Source organism: Pan paniscus, chromosome 4 (genome assembly GCF_029289425.2).
Source record: "Pan paniscus chromosome 4, NHGRI_mPanPan1-v2.0_pri, whole genome shotgun sequence".
NCBI lineage: Eukaryota > Metazoa > Chordata > Mammalia > Primates > Hominidae > Pan > Pan paniscus.
This window is the reverse complement of record NC_073253.2, coordinates 175,279,782-175,299,478: the sequence shown is the minus strand read 5'-3', so window position 1 is coordinate 175,299,478 and position 19,697 is coordinate 175,279,782. Positions and strand designations below refer to the sequence as shown.

General features: G+C 40.0%; 1 protein-coding gene across 9 annotated transcripts in view; it reads left to right on the top strand.

Annotated features, from left to right (window-relative positions):
* The window catches only part of MAPK9 (mitogen-activated protein kinase 9), a 56,181-nt gene that overhangs the window by 15,332 nt on the left and 21,152 nt on the right, over positions 1-19,697 (top strand). For all 9 annotated transcript variants that reach the window (XM_057302396.2, XM_034961226.3, XM_057302395.2 and 6 more), the window contains 3 exons: positions 7,441-7,570; positions 12,020-12,078; positions 15,036-15,174. In XM_057302396.2, the coding sequence (XP_057158379.1) occupies positions 7,441-7,570; positions 12,020-12,078; positions 15,036-15,174 (328 nt within the window). The remainder of the gene's footprint in view (positions 1-7,440; positions 7,571-12,019; positions 12,079-15,035; positions 15,175-19,697) is intronic.

Sequence of the window (19,697 nt, the reverse complement as noted above, 5' to 3'; positions counted from 1 at the left end):
CGGAGTCTTGCTCTATCACCAGGTGGAGTGCAGTGGCGTAAACTTGGCTCACCGCAACCTCCGCCTCGCAGGTTCAAGTGATTCTCCTGCCTCAGCCTCCCGAGTAGCTGGGATTACAGGTGTGCGCCACCACACCCAGCTAATTTTTTGTATTTTAATAGAGATGGGGTTTCACCATGTTGGCCAGGATGGTCTCCATCTCTTGATCTCGTGATCCGCCCACCTTGGCCTCCCAAAGTGCTGGGATTGCAGGCATGAGCCACCGTGCCTGGCCTAAAATAAGTTTTAAAATATAATTTTGAAGTATTTATAAATATCAACTGTGTTATAGTACAATTAAATAATTGTAAGATTTTGAAGCTCTAGTGGAGAAAATGTGTGTACATTTCTTTCATACATATATTCAGTTTTTCTTTCTCCTTCAAAAATCTCAAGTTTGGCCAAAATAGTAAAGATTATTTGCTTTACGAAACCATTCTATGAAATGCTTAACCTTTAAAAAAGTGTTCAATATTGAGTCTGGCAGTTCTTAGAAGTAACAGTTACAGCCTTAACATGAAATAATTGGTATAGCGTGTTCCTTTTTGTGTCCTCAAGTTCTGTATAAACATGAGTACTGGCCTGTTCTTAACATGGTTTATTTTCTATTAATATAAATAAATAAAAACATAACAATGTTCACAACAAAATTTCTGTGATAAAGGAGACATGGTTTGAGGCACAGGATGGCTGTGATTCAGGATACTTGAGTTCTGAGTCCAGCTCTTTTCCTCAGCGAAGAGTTCTTTGTGAGCAGGGCAAATCAGTTTCTTTATGGGCCTCAATATTTTCACCTGTAAAATGAGTGGTTTGGAACTTCTCATTTAAGATGGTGGCCCGAACACCTGTACAAAGATAAGAGGGCAGTAATAAGTGGAAGACAGTTTTAACAAATTTATGAAATATAGAAAGTAGCTTGAATCTTGTGATACAGATAAAACAGCAGATAAAATAAGCAGCTGAAGTATGTACGTAAGGAAGAGAACCTAGCTATAGTAAAACTACAGAGGCTGTGGGCATAGAGATGACAATGAAGAAGAGATGAAATGAGTGGCTAAAACTAGGGCTGTTAATTAAAAGTGTGCCTGTGAAACAGCTGTGCCAGTTTTCTGCCAACATTCCCACTGTCCCCCATGCTCAGCATTTTCCCCTAGAGAGCTAGTAAGTTAGTGAGGAGTTACTAGGTCAGGATCTGGGGAAGCACAGAAGCCTAGTGAGGGGAGCTTCAGCATGTGGGGCTGTCTTTCCCTTGGGGGCATTTTAAAATTCTGGAAGGGGCTGCTGAGAGAGTGTTTTGGACTGCCCTGTGGCTAGGAGACAGGGATTAGAGTCCAGGGCCCTCTAATATTGTGTGGCAAACTTCTTTTACTTGTGTTGGGACCAATAAAAGGCTGCTTCCTAGAAGTAAAGGTAACTCAGAGATTGGCCCTTATAGGCATTGCCACTCAGCTTCAGATTATCATCTCATTTGCTGAACTTGTATGGGGGTAAACAAAAATTGCTAGTGCCCCCAGGTGCCTAGTAGAAATAAATTTAAATTCTTTGTGGAAGAAGACAGCATCATATTAGATAAAATTATTTCTAGATAGCAAACAGTTTTATACGTGCAAGGCCCAGTCTGGGCACACAAGGAGATATGACAACATGAATAAAATCCTGCAGAAACAGCAGACAAAAGAAAGAGATCCATAGGAGATATTGGCATTATTAGATCCACATTTTTAAATAGCTATGATATTACGTTCAAGGTGATAAAGGCAAGATTAAAAGTTTTGGTGGAGAAATGAAAACTTCTTTTAAGAGGAATAAATCAAAATTCTAGAAGTAAAAACTATAGTAATTGAATTATGAATTTAAGGTGTGTAACAGCATGCTAGATATAACTGAAGAGAGATTTAGTGACCTGGAGGAGAGGTCAGCAAAAAGTATCCAGAATGAAAGCTGCAGAGGCAAAAATGGTAGAAGAGCCCAAAAGAGAGAAGGTGTTAGTTTTCTATTGCTGCATAACACATTAACACAAACTTAGTTGTTTAAAACAACACCTATTGATTATCTCATAGTTCTATAGTCAGAAACCTGGGTGGGTTTGCCTGGGTTCTTTGCCCAGCATCTCACAAAGCTGCAGTCAAGATTTCGACTGGGCTGGGCTCAGCTCACAGATGGAGGTTCTGGAAGGGTATCTGCTTCCAAGCTCCTTCAGCCTGTTGGCAGAGTCTAGTTCCTTACAGCTTTAGGTCTGTGGTTCCCAATCTCTTGATCTCTTTCAGTCAGGCGCTGCTGTCTGCTCCCAGAGGCTGCATGTTTTCCTTCTCAAGTGACCTCCTCCATCTTCAAGGCAGCAGTGGCATGCCCAGTCCTTCCCATACTCACATCCCCCTGACTTTCCACCCTTTCCATGAGCCAGAGCAAACTCTGCCTTTAAAGGGCTCTCATGATAAGAATAGGCCCACCTGGATAATCTGCGTTTTGTTAAATTAATGAGTACGTTTAGCCCTTTTGCAAGATGCAGGGTCAGTATATGTACCCCTCCCCCTGGAAAATTGCATATTTATATACTAGCAGCATATAGAAAATGAAAATTTGAAAAGGGTACCACTTAAAATAGGATAAAAACTTTTAAATTATCATATCTGGAGGAAAAATCTAACAATATGAAAGACTTGTATACAAAAAGCTAAAAAAATTAGAAAAAAATAGAGAAAACTGAAATCGTGGTGGGATGTCTGATTTTCATGAGTTAGAATATTTAATACCATGAAGGTCATTTTTCAGACTTGTCTAGAGTGATTGCAATCAAATCTCAGTCATCTTAAAAAACAAAGAAATGAACAAACTGATTTTAAAATTTATATGTAAAAATAAGAACCCTAGAATGGTCAAGACACCCATTAAGAAGGGAGGAACACTCCCTCTGCCAGATGTGAAGACTTACCAGAAAACTGGTGATCAAGATGGGGTCGTGTGGTGCAAGGAGAAACAGTGGACTGACCTGGAGACAGAGTCACGCATGTGTGGGCTTCTGACTTACGGCAGTGGTGGCCTTGTGGAGCGATGAGGAAAGGATGGTCTTTTAAATAAATGGACATAGGAATGTTCATATAGAAAAAAGTGAAATTTGACCCCAACCTCATATTATACACAAAAATGAACGTCAGTTGAATTGCTGTAAATATATAAGGCAAGCCAGTAAAGCTATTTGAACATAATACAGGAGAATGTCTTCATGATCTTTGGGGTAGGGAAGGACTCCTTTAAACACAACATAAAAAACATTTATCTGCTGGATGTGGTGGCTCATGCCTATAATTCCAGCACTTTGGGAGGCCAAGGTGGGGGGATCGCTTGAGGCCAGGAGTTCAAGACCGGCCTGGCCAACATAATGAGACTCCCCCCATCTCCACTTTAAAAAAAAAAAAATTTATCATAGAAGATTGATAAATTTTGTATTAAAATTAAGAAATGTTGTTTATTTTAAAAAACCAAGATCAAGAAACTGAAAAGATAAGCATAGATGTGAGAAGATATATGACTGAAAAAAAATCTCTTGTTCAGAATATGTAAAGAACAACAGTCAAGAAGATTATAAAGATAGACAAACAAATAGTCAATAGGTTGTCACAGGAGGATACCCAAATAACCTATAAACAGGAAAAGTGCTCAATGCCGTTATTCATCAAGATAGTGCAATTTAAAACTGTGACGAAATACCATTCCACACTCAGCAGAATGGTTAGAAACTAAGCTGTTGGTGATACCAAGTGCTGGTGAGGATGTGGAACCACCCAGAGGCAGCTCTCAGATGTGACCCCTCGTGCACTGGAACCACCCAGAGGCAGCTCTCAGATGTGACCCCTCGTGCACTGCTGGCAGCTGTACAAATTTGCAGAACCGCTTTGGCAAAGAGTTTGACATTATCTACTGAAATACAATGGATACGTTCCCACTCTTAGTTGTCTACTTATCAGAAACACATGCATAGGGGATCCGGAGCTGCGTACAGGAATGGTGATGACTGTGTTCTGTAATAGATTGAAAACTAAAAACAACTGAAATATCTATCAACATAATGTGATATAGTTATACAAAGGAATCTTATAGCAATGATGGAAGGAGTTATAGCTACATACAGCAACAATGGATGAGTCCCATAATATTGAGCCACAGAAGTCAGACACAGAAGATTTCAAAAAACAGGCAAAAATAAAGTGGGAGCTCCAGGGTGCATGCTTTAGCTGGTAAAGCAAGAAAGTGATTATTGTACATGTCAAAGCAGTTATCACTGGTGGACAGGAGGGACAGTAATTAGTTGGGGGTGTGAGAAGCTTTTGGGATACAGAGAGAACATGACTGATAAATCATTGAGCTGGGAAACAAAAAAAGAAGCAAAGGAATCAGTACAGTATCGGGCATAAGCCTCCTCACTGTCAGCACTCAGTATGGAAATCAGTGGAAAAGTGCCTTCAAAGTTCTCACAGAAAATTGATGTTAAACTCAGAAAACTTATTATCAATGAAGGGTGGGGGCAGAGCAATACCATCTATCTTCCATGCACCTTTTCTGAGGAAATTCCTTGAGGATGTACTCCAGCAAGAGAGGCAACACAAGAGCGTAATGCAAGAAGCAGTGGGGACTGTGAAAAGAAATCCCAGGATGGTGGCTGCATGGCAGGTCTTAAGGAAGCTGCAAGAAGAGTGTCTGCAAATCATGTGGAGGAGATGCCAGACAACAATAATGTAAGAAGCTAGGAAGTGCCAGTGATAGGCTAAAGAGTGTCTGCAAATCATGTGGAGTACGTGCCACCCAACAGATAATGTGAGAAGCTAAGATGTGTCAATGATAGGCTAAAACTGGCATTTTTTATTAGTAAAAACTAATAATAAATAATAATCTAGAATGTAATAAAAGAATCTATTATTTATTAGAAATGTGTGGGGAAAACTAGAAAAAATCATGGTCTAATTATGAAACAAATAAAGAGGACATGATGTTTGAGCAGTTGATGAAATATAAGAGAATCCTTTGTCCTTGATCCTGGAAATAGTCCCACCCTCTTATGAGTGGCAGCAAGAGCCATGTGATCTTTAGAAAATGAAATGTAATCCCAACTCTGGCCGTTAGTGATATTTACATTTGTACACATACACACCTACACTCCATGTATTGATTTTCAACTTCTAGAAACATCCTAAAAAAGAAATACAGAAGACTTAGTTATGAATATATGATAAATGGAGGAGAAAGGGATGGAACAGTCTCATTTTACATAAGCAGAAGTCAAGACGTTCCCTTCAGAGTTGAAGAAGCGTGAAGATTAGGGGTGTTACTTAAAGACATAACCAGGGAAAACCCAAAAAGCAGAACAACAAAAAAAATAGGAGGTGCTGGGGATTGGGGATTTCAAGGAAGTGGCCAAATACTCAGTTTTCATAATGGGGAGTAGGTAGATCATTTCTAAAGCTGATAAATGAAGAGATAGTGATAAAAATGTATTCTTTGAGTGACCGCAATAACCACAACCAGGAATAACTGAAGGTAGTTCCTCATGGAGCTGAGCTACAAATGGGGAAGCTTATGCCCACTTAGATGCTTAGACTTGGTCCATTTGCCTTGTTTTAGCCAAAAACTTTTTTAAAATGACAAATAAAAATTGTATATATTTATCATGTCCAGCATATTGTTCTGAAATATGTATACATTATGGACTAGCTAAATTGAGTGAATTAACATATGCATTACCTCACATACTTTTTAAAAGTTTCTGATGAGAACAAATCTACTCTCATTATTTTCAAGAATACAATACATTGTTATTAACTGCAGTCACCGTATCTCACACTAGACCTCCTGACCTTATTCCTCCTATCTAACTGAAATTTTGGACAAAAACTTTTGATACCAAAAAAGTGTGTCTGTTTTCAAATTCTTTTTTTCTTTTTCTTTTTCTTTTTTTTTGAGACCCTGGGCAACAGGGTCTCAGTCTGTCACCCAGGCTGGGGTGCAGTGGAGGGATCAGTGCTCACTGCAGTCTCGACCCCCGGCTCAAGGAGTCCTCCCACCTCAGTCCCCTGAGTAACTGGGTCTACAGACATGCACCACCACACTCAGCTAATCTTTGTATTTTTTGTACAGACAAGGTTTCACTGTATTGCCCAGGCTGGTCTCAAACTCCTGGGCTCAAGCGATCTGCCTGCCTTGGCCTCCCAAAGTGCTGGGAATACAGGCATAAGCCACCACACCTGGCCTATTTTCAAATTCTTGAGTCTGAGAAGTATATAAGTATAAATACATACATGGCTACATGTATGTCAATGACTTGTTTCACAAGTGGATATATCCTTCTCATTTTATAATTCATATAAATGGTGCAATTTGCGTTTGAACCTGTGGATTTACATATGTATATAGACAGACACATAATATGAACTGAATTAAAGTAAGGTAGCTTCTTAACCAAATGCTACAACAGATAGCCTTCAACTTTAAAACAGATTGAATTAGGTTCGAGTTTGGCAAAAGCATTAATAGAAGAGAATAAATGTAAATAATGTTATAAACTCAATGGAATAAAGAAATGGAAACAATATTTAAATCAGTGCTTAGGTTCTCAGGTGGCCTTTAGTAGCTGTTAGCCCTCATGAGTAGCCCAGAGGTGATAATACAAATGATACTATTTAGTACCAGTTTGAAACCTAAAAATGTGCAATCAGGCTACTTGATTCTTCATGTCTATTTTCTGGAGGAAAATGAACAGAATTTCAACAGGAAATGAGATGCTGGCAACACAGCCTGTAGATTTTATTCTTACTATAGTAGTAGGAGGAGATAGTTCTAAAAGAACTTTATATAGCAGTTGCTTACGTTAGAGATTTTGTATCTTGAACATTTACCATGAGCTGAAATTTTGGCTTCTTTTCTTTTTAGATACTGTTATTTGTGAAAAAAACACAGTGACTCAAAATTTAGATTTATTCTCCTCATGAACTCAGCCATTTCCTCTACTGTGATATTCCAAAATATACACATTTTAAGACAGGAAACAGTGACTTTGTTTCCAACTTCTTGTCATGTTTAAACTGAAGATTTCATTTCTTGACTGGTTTTATGCACTCTATATTAAATTACCTGGTTTTGAATGTAATCTAAACTATGAAACCTTGGTGTGTGAAGGACTGCTGAACCCCATCTTAACTGTGGCTGAAATGTGTCTCTGCAAAGGAGTTAGTCCATGCTGTAGTCTTAGCCAACTCACTCTGCTCTTCATATGTGCAAGTACCTTGAATGAAATAAGCAGATTTTTCCTTGTTACTTATTAAAAAGATAATATATTCAATGTATATTCTGGCATTGCTGTATTTTCCAAAACCGTTCTAATGGATTGTGCATTATATTTCCTAATTCTAGTGCTGCATTTGATACAGTTCTTGGGATAAATGTTGCAGTCAAGAAACTAAGCCGTCCTTTTCAGAACCAAACTCATGCAAAGAGAGCTTATCGTGAACTCGTCCTCTTAAAATGTGTCAATCATAAAAATGTAAGTTATGTATGTATTTTGTCTGTGTGCTTCCATATTGTCAATAACGTGGTAATCTTCAGGGTTTTCTGGAGATACATTGAGTTCAGACCTAGGATAAGCTAAGGATAAAAATGGCTATTAACATTGGTTTTTTGTTTTTTGTTTTTTTGTTTTTTTGTCGCCCAGGCTGGAATGCAGTGGTGCAGTCTCGGCTCTCTGCAAGCTCTGCCCCCTGGGTTCATGCCGTTCTCTTGCCTCAGCCTCCCGAGTAGCTGGGACTACAGGCGCCTGCCACCACGCCCGGCTAATTTTTTGTATTTTTAGTAGAGACGGGGTTTCACCGTGTTAGTCAGGATGGTCTTGATCTCCTGGCCCCATGATCCACCTGCCTTCGCCTTCCAAAGTGCTGGGATCACAGGCGTGAGCCACCATTCCCGGCCTATTTTTTATTGATAACATTCTTTTTTTTTTTTTGGAGACGGAGTCTCGCTCTGTCGCCCAGGCTGGAGTGCAGTGGGCAGTGGTGGGATCTTGGCTCGCTGCAAGCTCCACCTCCCGGGTTCATGCCATTTTCCTGCCTCAGCCTCCTGAGTAGCTGGGAGTAGGCGCCCACCACCACGCCCGGCTAATTTTTTGTATTTTTAGGAGAGACAGGGTTTCACCGTGTTAGCCGGGATGGTCTCGATCTCCTGACCTCATGGTCCGCCAGCCTCAGCCTCCCAAAGTGCTGGGATTACAGGCGTGAGCCACCGCGCCCGGCTGATAAAATTCTTAATAAACATTGAGGAAATCAAAGCTAGAAAGAGGCATCATTATGGTGCATAGGAATTTAGGTCACTTAACCAAAGTAGGAATATCAATTGATACTCTGTTTCTATAAAATAGGAACAGTATTGATCTAACAAATTGAGAAACAACTAAATATTTTGTGGAAAGATGTTGTTCTATAAGTAGCTTTTTACCTTGTATATGACACACCAGTTTCAAATACACGTTATTAGATGATGTTACATTTAGAGTAGCTATTCTTGGAAGCTCCACAGAAATCAAAGCACTAAATTTTACAGAGAAATAATGTTTCTAGAAAATGAAGTTGGGTTCAATCAAGCACATTGTATGTTCTCCTAGTGGTCGCTGAGCATTATGTTGATAACGTTGCCATGTTATAAAATTACAAAATGTTGGCCGGGTGCAGTGGCTCACGCCTGTAATCCCAGCACTTTAGGAGGCCGAGGCGGGTAGATCATGACGTCAGGAGATAGAGACCATCCTGGCTAACATGGTGAAACCCCATCTCTACTAAAAAGTACAAAAAATTAGGGAGGGTGAGGTGGGAGAATGGCATGAGCCCGGGAGGCAGAGCTTGCAGTGAGCTGAGATAGCACCACTGCACTCCAGCCTGGGCGACAGAGCGAGACTCCGTCTCAAAATAAATAAATAAATAAAAAAAATATAAAACGTTAAATCTGGTTTTTGTTTTGTTTTGTTTTTTTGAGACAGGGTCTCATTCTGTCACCCAGGTTGTGATTCTCCCACCTCAGCCCCCCAAGTAGCTGGGACCATAGGCGTGTGCCACCATGCTTGGCAATTTTTAAAATTGTTTGTAGAGGTGGGGTCTTAACCACATTGTCTAGGCTGATCTTAAACTCCTGAGCTTCCTTCTTTTGAGTCTGTGGCTTGAGTTGGTTTAAATTTCTCTAATGCATGCTTTATTTTACTTTTTCTTTTTTTTTTTTTTTTTTTGAGACGGAGTCTCGCTCTGTCGCCCAACCTGGAGGGCAGTGGCGCGATCTCAGCTCACTGCAAGCTCCGCCTCCCAGGTTCACGCCATTCTCCTGCCTCAGCCTCCCGAGTAGCTGGGACTACAGGTGCCTGCCACCACACCCAGCTAATTTTTTGTATTTTTAGTAGAGACGGGGGTTTCACCATGTTAGCCAGGATGGTCTTGATCTCCTGACCTCGTGATCTGCCTGCGTCGGCCTCCCAAAGTGCTGGGATTACAGGCGTGAGCCACCGCACCCGGACTTATTTTACTTACTTATTTAAAAAATTTTTTCAGGTTACAAAAAATATATATTATTTTTAAAAATTCAAACAATATAAAAAAGTAAAAACTCCTGAATACCGCCACCCACAGATTACTAGCATTAACAGTTTGGTGAGCATTCTTATGCATACATGTGCACAAGTACATAAACAAGATTAATCGTGTTATTCTTCATCCTGCTTTTCTCCTCGTGCAATGTTGGTAGACCTCATATACTTTAATGAACATAGATATGAGCCAGTTTTTAAATGGTTGCATAGCACAGATGCACAGTAATTTATTTAAGAGACTGCCAGCCGCCTGTTGTTGGATAGATTGTTTTGTTTCTCACTGTTATAAGCAGTGCTGCAATGAACATTCTAACGCCTGAATTTTTGCATACTCGTCCAGGTGAATTTCTTGGCCAACATTGTCAGGTCAGAGTACACACACTTCTAGTTTAAAATATACTGACAAATTGACCTCAAGGAAGACTATTAGTTTGATATTTTCATTAAGAGTATTTGAGAAGCTGGGCACGGTCACTTCCACCTGTAATCCCAGCTACTTGGGGTGAGGCAGGAGGGTCGCTTGAAGCCAGGAGTTTAAGGCACACCTGGGCAACAAAACAAGACCCCATCTCCTAAAAAAAAAAAAGTATCAGCCGGGCGCTGTGGCTCACACCTGTAATCCCAACACTTTGGGAGGCCAAGGCAGGTGGATCACCTGAGTCATGAGTTTAAGACCACGTTGGTTGGCCAGCGTGGTGAAACCCCGTCTCTACTAAAAATACAAAAATTAGCTGGGCGTAGTGGTGGGCGCCTGTAATCCCAGCTCATTGGGAGGCTGAGGCAGGAGAATCACTTGAACCCAGGAAGCATAGGTTGCAGTAAGCCAAGATTGCGCCATTGCACTCCAGCCTGGGGGACAAGAATGAAACTCCATCTCAAAAAAAAAAAAAAAAGTGTCTGAGAACATCTGTTACTTCAGAATCCCCCAGCACTACATACTGTTGATTTTTTTTGTTTTGCTTTTGCCAATTTGATAAATAAATGATATTTTATTTTTATTTGTGAGGTTGTTATTTATTTTTATGTGTTTTGGTAATTTAATTTTTATGGCCTTTATCCATTTTTCTTTTGGACTGCTGGTCTCTTCTGCATTTGTAGGAGGGTTTTTTTTTAAAATATTAAAGCTATTGCCCTTTACTTTTTTTTTCCATTTGACATTATTTATGTTGTTGACATACTGATTTTTTATCACCCATTTTTTGTTTCATTTTAATGTAATCAGATCTCTTAGGTTTCCTGTCATGTTTAGAAAAGATTTTCTACACTAGGATTATATAAATGTTTATCTATATTCTGAGGTTTTATTTCATGTTTTAGATTTAAGTCTTTGTTCCATTTAGAGTTTTTCTTGGTATAAAGATTGAAATATGGATGCAGTTTTATTTTTGTCCTTAGCTAACCAATCACCCCAATCCTGTATAATGGATAATTCATCTTTCCCTCAGTCATCTGGAATGACTGAGGTTATGTGTTTGGTGCCTAAGCCGTGGGACTCGCTGTTTACACCATGGGGTGTGTACTGGTTCGTTCCCGCACTGCCATAAAGAGATACCCAAGACAGCGTAACTTATAAAGGAAAGCGGTTTAAATTGCTCATAGTTGCGCATGGTGTGGGAGACCTCAGGAAACTTGCAATCATGGCGGAAGACGAAAGGGAGGCAGGCACCTTCTTCACAAGGCGGCAGGAGAGAGAAAAGTAAAGAGCAAAGTGGGCAGTGCTCCTTAGAAAACCATCAGGTCTCCTGAGAACTCACTCACTGTCACAAGAAGAGCACGGGGGAAACCGCCCCCATGATCCAGTCACCTCCCACCAGGTCTCTCCCTAGACACGTGGGGATTATGGGGATTACAATTCAAGATGAGATTTGGGTGGGGACACAGCCAAATCATGTCAGGGTGCCAGGATGGAGGCCTGCCGCAGGATCAGCTCTTTAACCCTCTTTAGGTAAAAATATGATGCTACGAAGCCTTTCACTTTATCACACCAAAAATATGAGCTTAGCCTTCATATTTCAAAACTTTTTAGAAATTTGTGCATAGTATTTAAGTTTTCAGAGTTAACATACTGCTTTAGTGTCTTTTTACCCATAAATTCTACTTTTTTATGTTCAAAAAGACATTATGTGTTTAAATTCTGTAATAATTAAGTTACTAGGGACACATAAAAGTGATTTGATTAAAAGTGCATCTTTCCTTTAATTGATGTTTAACTTTTCTCAAATGCCATGTAATTGGTAAAAGCAGTAATAATAAGAAGTACTGAATTCTGCTGTGATTTTTTTTCCCGTCTTAATGCATTTCAATATTAAACTTAATTTTTGTAATCAAGTAATCTGACATATTGAAGTATAATTAATTTTCTCTTTTCAGATAATTAGTTTGTTAAATGTGTTTACACCACAAAAAACTCTAGAAGAATTTCAAGATGTGTAAGTATCATTTTTATTCAGTAATGCACTGTACATCAAAGAATGAACATCTAGAAAAGACAGCAACTGCTTTTTATACTTAGGAAATGTAGGTGGCAATACATTTTGTGACATCACAGATAACTTTCTCTGTTGCAGAGAAATATTTAGAAAATTTGATGGTTATATTTAATTATTTGTACTACATGGGTTTTCATCTTCATAACAGATAAAGGATGACTGGAAAGAATTCTTCAGAGCAGACCAGGATCACTAATGTGTTTTGCTGAACTATAAAATGTTTTTCTCAAATCCCTGATGGCCAGGATTTTAGGGTTCAGGAGTTTATGAGTATTACTTGAAATGACTAAGTCACTAATTCTATTTAAGATTCTGTATTTCCAGAATCTTAAGTAGAATCATCTTACTAACAGTGAAATGAAGTATTAATCTATTGAGACGCATAATGCCCAACTTCATCCTGAATTTATTGGTGTGTTCAGTCACTAACAAATATCTGATTGCCCTCTGTGTGCTGGGCACTCTCTGGGACTTGGCCTACCTGGCTTCCCTGGAGGCTGTCAGGGAAGATAGACAGGCAACATGATAAATGAGGAAAGCATGTAGTCCATTAGAATGTGCTAGGTGCTGTGGACAAAGGGTGGAGCTGGGTCAGGGGATCAAAAGTGCTGAGGGTTGGACTTGAGGCTGCAGTTTTAAATAAGGTGGCTGGGGAAAGACCTCCATGAGTTGGTGACATTCGAAGAAAGCCTTGAAGGAGATAAAGAAGTTGGTCTGGCTGGGTGTGGTGATTCACGCCTGTAATCCCAGCACTTTGGGAGGCCGAGGCGGGCGGATCACGAGGTCAGGAGATCGAGACCATCCTGGCTAACACAGTGAAACCCCGTCTCTACTAAAAATACAAAAAATTAGCCGGGCGTGGTGGCGGGGGCCTGTAGTCCCAGCTACTCAGGAGGCTGAGGCAGGAGAATGGTGTGAACCCGGGAGGTGGAGCTTGCAGTGAGCCAAGATCGCACCACTGCACTCCAGCCAGGGCGACAGAGCAAGACTCTGTCTCAAAAAAAAAAAAAAAAACAATTTGGTGCCGCAGATACTTTGGGGGCAAGTAGAATGGAGATAGAAGGAACAGACAGTGCTCAGGACAGCAGTGGATGCCCACCTGGTGTTTTCCAAGACCATCAAGAGGTGGCGTGGCTAGAGATGAGGGAACAGGGGAAGAGAAGAGGGTGAACACCACAAGCCTCTAGGCCATTGTAAGGATGTCTTTTGCTCTAAGGCAAGTCAGAGTAAGAGTCTTAGCAGAGCAGTGAGCTCACCTGCCTTCTGTTTGAAAAGCGTTAACTCTGGCATCTGGGTTGGTAACCCACTGTAAGGGGTGGGGGCACGGAACATCAGTTACTGCTGTCGCAGCAGTTCTGTTAAGGGATGACGGAGGGTCCGTTTGGCCCAGGGGGTAATAGGAAGGTGAGAGGGGAAGAGACTGGGTGCCGAAATGGTTCTAAAGATAGAGCCACGGTATTAGCTGATAGATAAGATGTGTGGTATGAGAGAGAGGAATTGAGAATGACACCTAGATTTTTGACCTGAGCACCTGAAGGATGAAGGAGCTCTCAACTGAGATGATGAAGGCTGTGAGAAGAGCAGACTGGGCTAGGGATGGAATCAGGAGTTCAGTTCTGGAGATGGCTTTAAGATGCCTGTTAGACATCAAGGTGGAACTGGGAATAGGGAGGCAGAGGAATGAGCCTGGAGTTCAGGAGATATGTCTGAATTGAAGGTAGGAATTTGGGAGCTGATGGCCTGTAACTGAGATCACTAAGAAAGTGAGTGTGGTTACAGAAGAGAAGAGGGTCAAGGACCAGTTGCTGGGTATTTTGACAGCGAGAAGTTAGAGACAGGACAGGGCAGGGCCCGCTGGGATTATAGGACTGGCCAGTGGATTTAGCAGCATGGAAGACATCAGTGGCCTTGAGGAGGACAGTTTCAGCAGAATGGTGGCTACACAAACCTGATCCAAGTGGGATTAAGAAAAAAATGGGAGAAGGCTGGGTGCAGTGGCTCATGCCTGTAATCCCAACACTTTGGAAGGCCCGAGGTGGGCGGATCACTTGAGGTCAGGAGTTCGAGACCAGCCTGGGCAACATGGCAAAACCCTGTCTCTACTAAAAATACAAAAACTATCCAGGCATGATGGCTGTTTTTTTTTTTAATTTAATTTTCAGTTCTGGGAGTCCGAGGCATGAGAATGGCTTGAACCCGGGAGGTGGAGGTTGCAGTGAGGCGAGATCACGCCACTGCACTCCAGTCTGGGTGACAGAGTGAGACCCTGTCTCAAAAAAATTTAAAAAATAAAAAGAAGGGAGAAGAATTGGAGATAGCACATGAGACACCTCTTTGGGGAGTTTTGCTTGCAAAGGGAGCAAAGAATCGGGGCGTTGCTAAGCGGGGAGTGGGGTCAAGTGTCCTTTTTGTTGTTGTTGTATAATCACTTTTAAAAACGTATATATTGTAGAGCAATTTAGAGCCACAGCAAAATTGAGCGGGAGGTACTGAGTTCCTGTCTGTCTCCAGCCCCTTACGTGCAGAGCCTCCCCCGTTCTCAGCATCTCCCACCAGAGGGTACATGTGTTGTGATTGATGAGCCTGTAACAGCATGGTCTTTAGGCTGGTAAGGAGAATTTCAGCCAAAAATGTAAGAAGTAGGAAAATTTGTGTTTGAGATTCTATTTACCATGCTATAAAAGGTTGTTGTTGTTTTTTTTTAATTTTTAACTTGTAAGACGTTAAGTTTGTTATTTATATATTCTTTGGAAAATTTTTAGAAAGTTCCATTATACCAAGTTATCTTTTTACTTTAGCCAGTGCAGTGATTGGAAGTAAGTTACAGTTTCATGAAATTTAGTCATAAAGGAACTTTGGATAATTTTCAAATAAATAACTGACCTTTTCTCCCTCAGGTATTTGGTTATGGAATTAATGGATGCTAACTTATGTCAGGTTATTCACATGGAGCTGGATCATGAAAGAATGTCCTACCTTCTTTACCAGATGCTTTGTGGTATTAAACATCTGCATTCAGCTGGTATAATTCATAGAGTAAGTAGTGATGTATTAATTTTATTTTTAAAAACAATCATTTGGTTGTCATAATCCTTTACATACAAAATAACATTTAAAAAAAATTGTTAGGCTTGAAAATCCAAATAGATGATGGAATCATATGGTGTTTTAAGAGAGTCATTCTAGGAGGCATCTGTGGAGCCGCCTGGCCTGCCAGGCTAGACCAGCTGCTGTGGACACAGCCAGGTACTGCACTCTCAGTCAGATACTGCGCAAGAATACATTGTTTTAAACGTTTCATTTTAAAGTAACTTAAAACTTAGAGAAAAATTTCAAGAATAGGACAGAGAACTTCCAACTACCATTTATCTACATTCACCTGTTTTTAATATATTTGCCATATTTGAAATCCCATTTTTAATGAGCAAGGAACTTAAAGGCCAAGTAGTCAGTGAGACAGCTGCTTGAGAACTCTCTTTCTTAAATAATGACCCACATATCCATTTCTCTTATCCTAAAATTCTGCCGTGCCAGCTTCCCTGCATCACTGGTGGGAGTGGCCAGACCCTGCACCACAAGGGTTCAGAGCAGGCCTGTGGGCTCAGCAGAGGCCGGAATTTGGATAACAGTGTGACTGTACTGTCAGGAAAAACATTTAATAAGCTAGGGAGCGATAATATAATTAATATAATTCTCTCTAAGCTGATTTTACAATTTTTTGTTATTATTACTTGTACGGCTGTGTAAGCAGACTATCATGATAGATTTTTTTTTTTTTTACAATTTGATACCAATACTTCAGTAGCAAAGAAAATGAAATAAACTTCTTCCTGCCAAAAAACAGTACATTTTTCATAAAAAAGAAAGATGGAATTGATGTAATAGGTGAAGAACAATTAAAACTTGTCAAATAAGGCCAGTAAGAAAACCCCAACAGTTAACAAAATCTGTTTTCAATGACATATTACAGAACAATTAAAAAGCTACATAAAAATCAGTGTTACCTACTTATTAGAAATACATTTTAATTCACCTGTAGATCCAAAAACATTTAGACATACAGACAAAATTTTGTTCAACTGACAAAAAAACCCACACTACCTATTGGATTCATGTTGCTTAAAGGGTATCTACAGAATTCTCACCTCAATATTTTCGTGTTAAATAAGGTGGAAATCAACAGTCCAGAGATGGTCATTAGAAATGAGCCACTGACAAACACAATATATTTATAACTTGTATAACATTTCATTCATGTGCATGTTTTGAGCATTGTGGAATATTTAATTTGCATCAGGCTTTCCAAATTCCTTAAATTTATAAGATTTGTTCTCAGTGGGAGTTCTCAGATGACTTTTGAAATAATTATTAAAATGAAAATTTATTTGCAAACTACTAGGGTTTAGATACAGAATACCTTCTTGTATTTAAAGATCCATCTCCAGTTTGCATACATCATGTCTTTCAATGTGCCGGAGAGAAACAAAGGCATCCCCACGTTCTTTACATTTATAGGGTTTTTTAGAAATGAGTTCTTTTATGTCTTCAAGTAGAACTGGAAAGACTGAAGACACTACCACATTGTTTACATGCATAGAATTTTTCCTCAGTAGTAGTTTTGTTTCGTATTTTCAAAGGGAAATGGAAGAGTTCCATGTGCTTTTTAATGTGCTCAGAGGTAACTGGAACATATAAAGGAGTCATCACATTCCTCATATGCATGTTATGTAAATTATACTGTTTTCCTCCAGTATAATTTCTTTCATGTTTTCAAAGATAACTGAATTAACTGAATGTTTTCCCCAAATCCTTACATTCTCAGGATTTCTACAGAGTATGAGTTTTTTCATGTTTACATACAGGACTGGAATATCTAAAGGCTTTGCCACATGCCTTACAGTCATAGGGTTTCTCTCCAGTTTGAGTTCTTTCATGTTTACATAGAGAACTGGAATATCTGAAGACTTCACCACATTGCAAGTCTGAAGACTTGACCACATTCCTTATAGTCAAAGGGTTTCTCTCCAGTATGAGATTTTTCATGTTTACCTAGAGAACTGGAATGTCTGGAGACTTGACCACATTCCTTACAGTCAAAGGGTTTCTCTCCAGTGTGAGATTTTTCATGCTTACATAGAGAACTGGAATGTCTGAAGACTTGACCACATCCCTTACAGTCAAAGGGTTTCTCTCCAGTGTGAGTTCTTCCGTGTTTACATAGAGAACTGGAATGTCTGAAGACTTGACCACATTCCTTACAGTCAAAGGGTTTCTCTCCAGTGTGAGATTTTTCATGTTTACATAGAGAATTGGAATGTCTGAAGACTTGACCACATCCCTTACAGTCAAAGGGTTTCTCTCCAGTGTGAGTTCTTTCATGTTTACGTAGAGAACTGGAATGTCTGAAGACTTGACCACATTCCTTACAGTCAAAGGGTTTCTCTCCAGTGTGAGTTCTTTCATGTTTACATAGAGAACTGGAGTGTCTAAAGACTTGACCACATTCCTTACAGTCAAAGGGTGTCTCTCCAGTGTGAGTTCTTTCATGTTTACTTAGAGAACTGAAATGTCTAAAGACTTGACCACATTCCTTACAGTCAAAGGGTTTCTCTCTGGTATGAGATTTTTCATGTGTTCAAAGGGAGCTGGAATGCCTGAAGGTGTTACCACATTTTTTTTTTTTTTGAAACAGAGTCTTGCTCTGTTGCCCAGGCTGGAGTGCAGTGGTGTGATCTCGGCTCACTGCAACCTCCACCTCCCAGGTTCAAGCAGTTCTCCTGTCTCAGCCTCCTAAGTAGCTGGGATTACAGGCACCTGCCACCAAATTTGGCTAATTTTTTTTTTTTTTTTTTTTTTTTTTAGTAGAGACGGGATTTCACCATGTTGGCCAGGCTGGTCTCGAACTGCTGACCTCATGATCTGCCTGCCTCAGCCTCCCAAAGTGCTGGGATTACAGGTGTGAGCCACTGCGCCCAGCCACATTTTTTATATTCATAAGGTTTCTCTCCAGTATGAGTTCTCTCATGTGTTTGGAGGTAACTGAACCGACTGAAGCCTTTATCCCATTTTTGACATTCATTGGGTTTCTCTCCAGTATGAGTTCTTTCATGTCTTCTAAGGAAACTGTGTTGACTGAAGGCTTTGCCACATTTTTTACAGTTATAGGATTTCTCTCCAATATGTGTTCTTTGATGTCTTCACATGGAGCAGGGATGACTGAAGGCTTTGCCACATTTCTTACATTTATAGGGTTTCTCTCCAGTATTATTTCTTTTATGTTTCTGAATGGAACTGGAAAGAGTGAGTCTTTTACCATATTTCTTAAACACATGGAAGATTTTTCACATTGTGAGCTCTTTATGTCTTTGAAAGTAACTACAAAAACTGAATCGTTTCCCACATTTCCTACATTCACGGGGTTTCTCTTCAGCATGAGCACCTTTATGGTTATGAAGGTAACCAGAATGTCCAAAGGCTTTATCACATTTCTGACATTTATAAGGTTTTTCCCCACTGTGAGTTCTTTTATGTTTTTGAAAATAACTGCAAAATCTCAAGGCTTTACCACCTTTCTTCCATTCACAGGGTTTGTCTCCGTTGTAAATTACTTTGTGTCTTTGAAGTAAATAGAGAAACTTAAATGTCTTCCCACATTTCTTACATTTATGAGGCCTGTTACCAGTGTGTGTTACCATGTGTCTTTGGACATTTGTGAGAGAAATGAAGGTTTTCTCACATTGTTTACATTTGTATGGCTTCACCCCACGTTTCTCCCATTCATATAGTTTGTGTCCAGAATGAGATAAGATGTGCCTGTTAAGGGATGAAGGACATGTGAAGACTTGTCCACACACACTGCATTCACATGAATTTACATCAGCAGAAATTTTCTTCTTCAGGTTCAGATTTGGAATCTGGCCGAATATTTCTCCACAATGACTACCTTCTTTACATTCACAGAGTCTTTCTCCCATAGGACTTCATAAATTTTTTCCAGAATTATTGAAATGACTTTCACTGTTCTGGTCTTCCCATTTGTTTCCATTTCCTGGCTTCCAGGATTCTATGGCATCCTGCTTAGGGATCTCCAAGGTCACAGGGTGACAGTCTGTGGCAGAGCCACCTAGGGCCTCCTGGCCCGAATTTTTTCTAAAAAACAATTAAAATATTGAGTGAGACTAGAGGCAGAGATAATATAATTTTATCGGAAATAGATATTCTTAGCATTCCCTGGATTATTACTATACTAATTTTATCGACAGATTGCCATTAGATTTTATGTTCCAACAGCAAGAGGTCATCTTTTTGCTGAACTGAAATCTGTGGGGAAGAAGCTAGTGAGAGACAAGAACAGCAGAGCCTGTTACTACAGAAATAAGCAGATGGGTTTTAGATGGTGGAGTGGTAATAATTTTTTCAGATCTCTTTTGCCAGGAAAGATTGGTTCCATCACAGCCAGTGAAGGCCTCCCTTGGGGGTAGACCCCACCGACCCACAGAGGGCAGGGTTGTCTCGTCTCAAGCCTCAGGTCTGTGGCCCAAGGGCAGCGTCAGGGATAG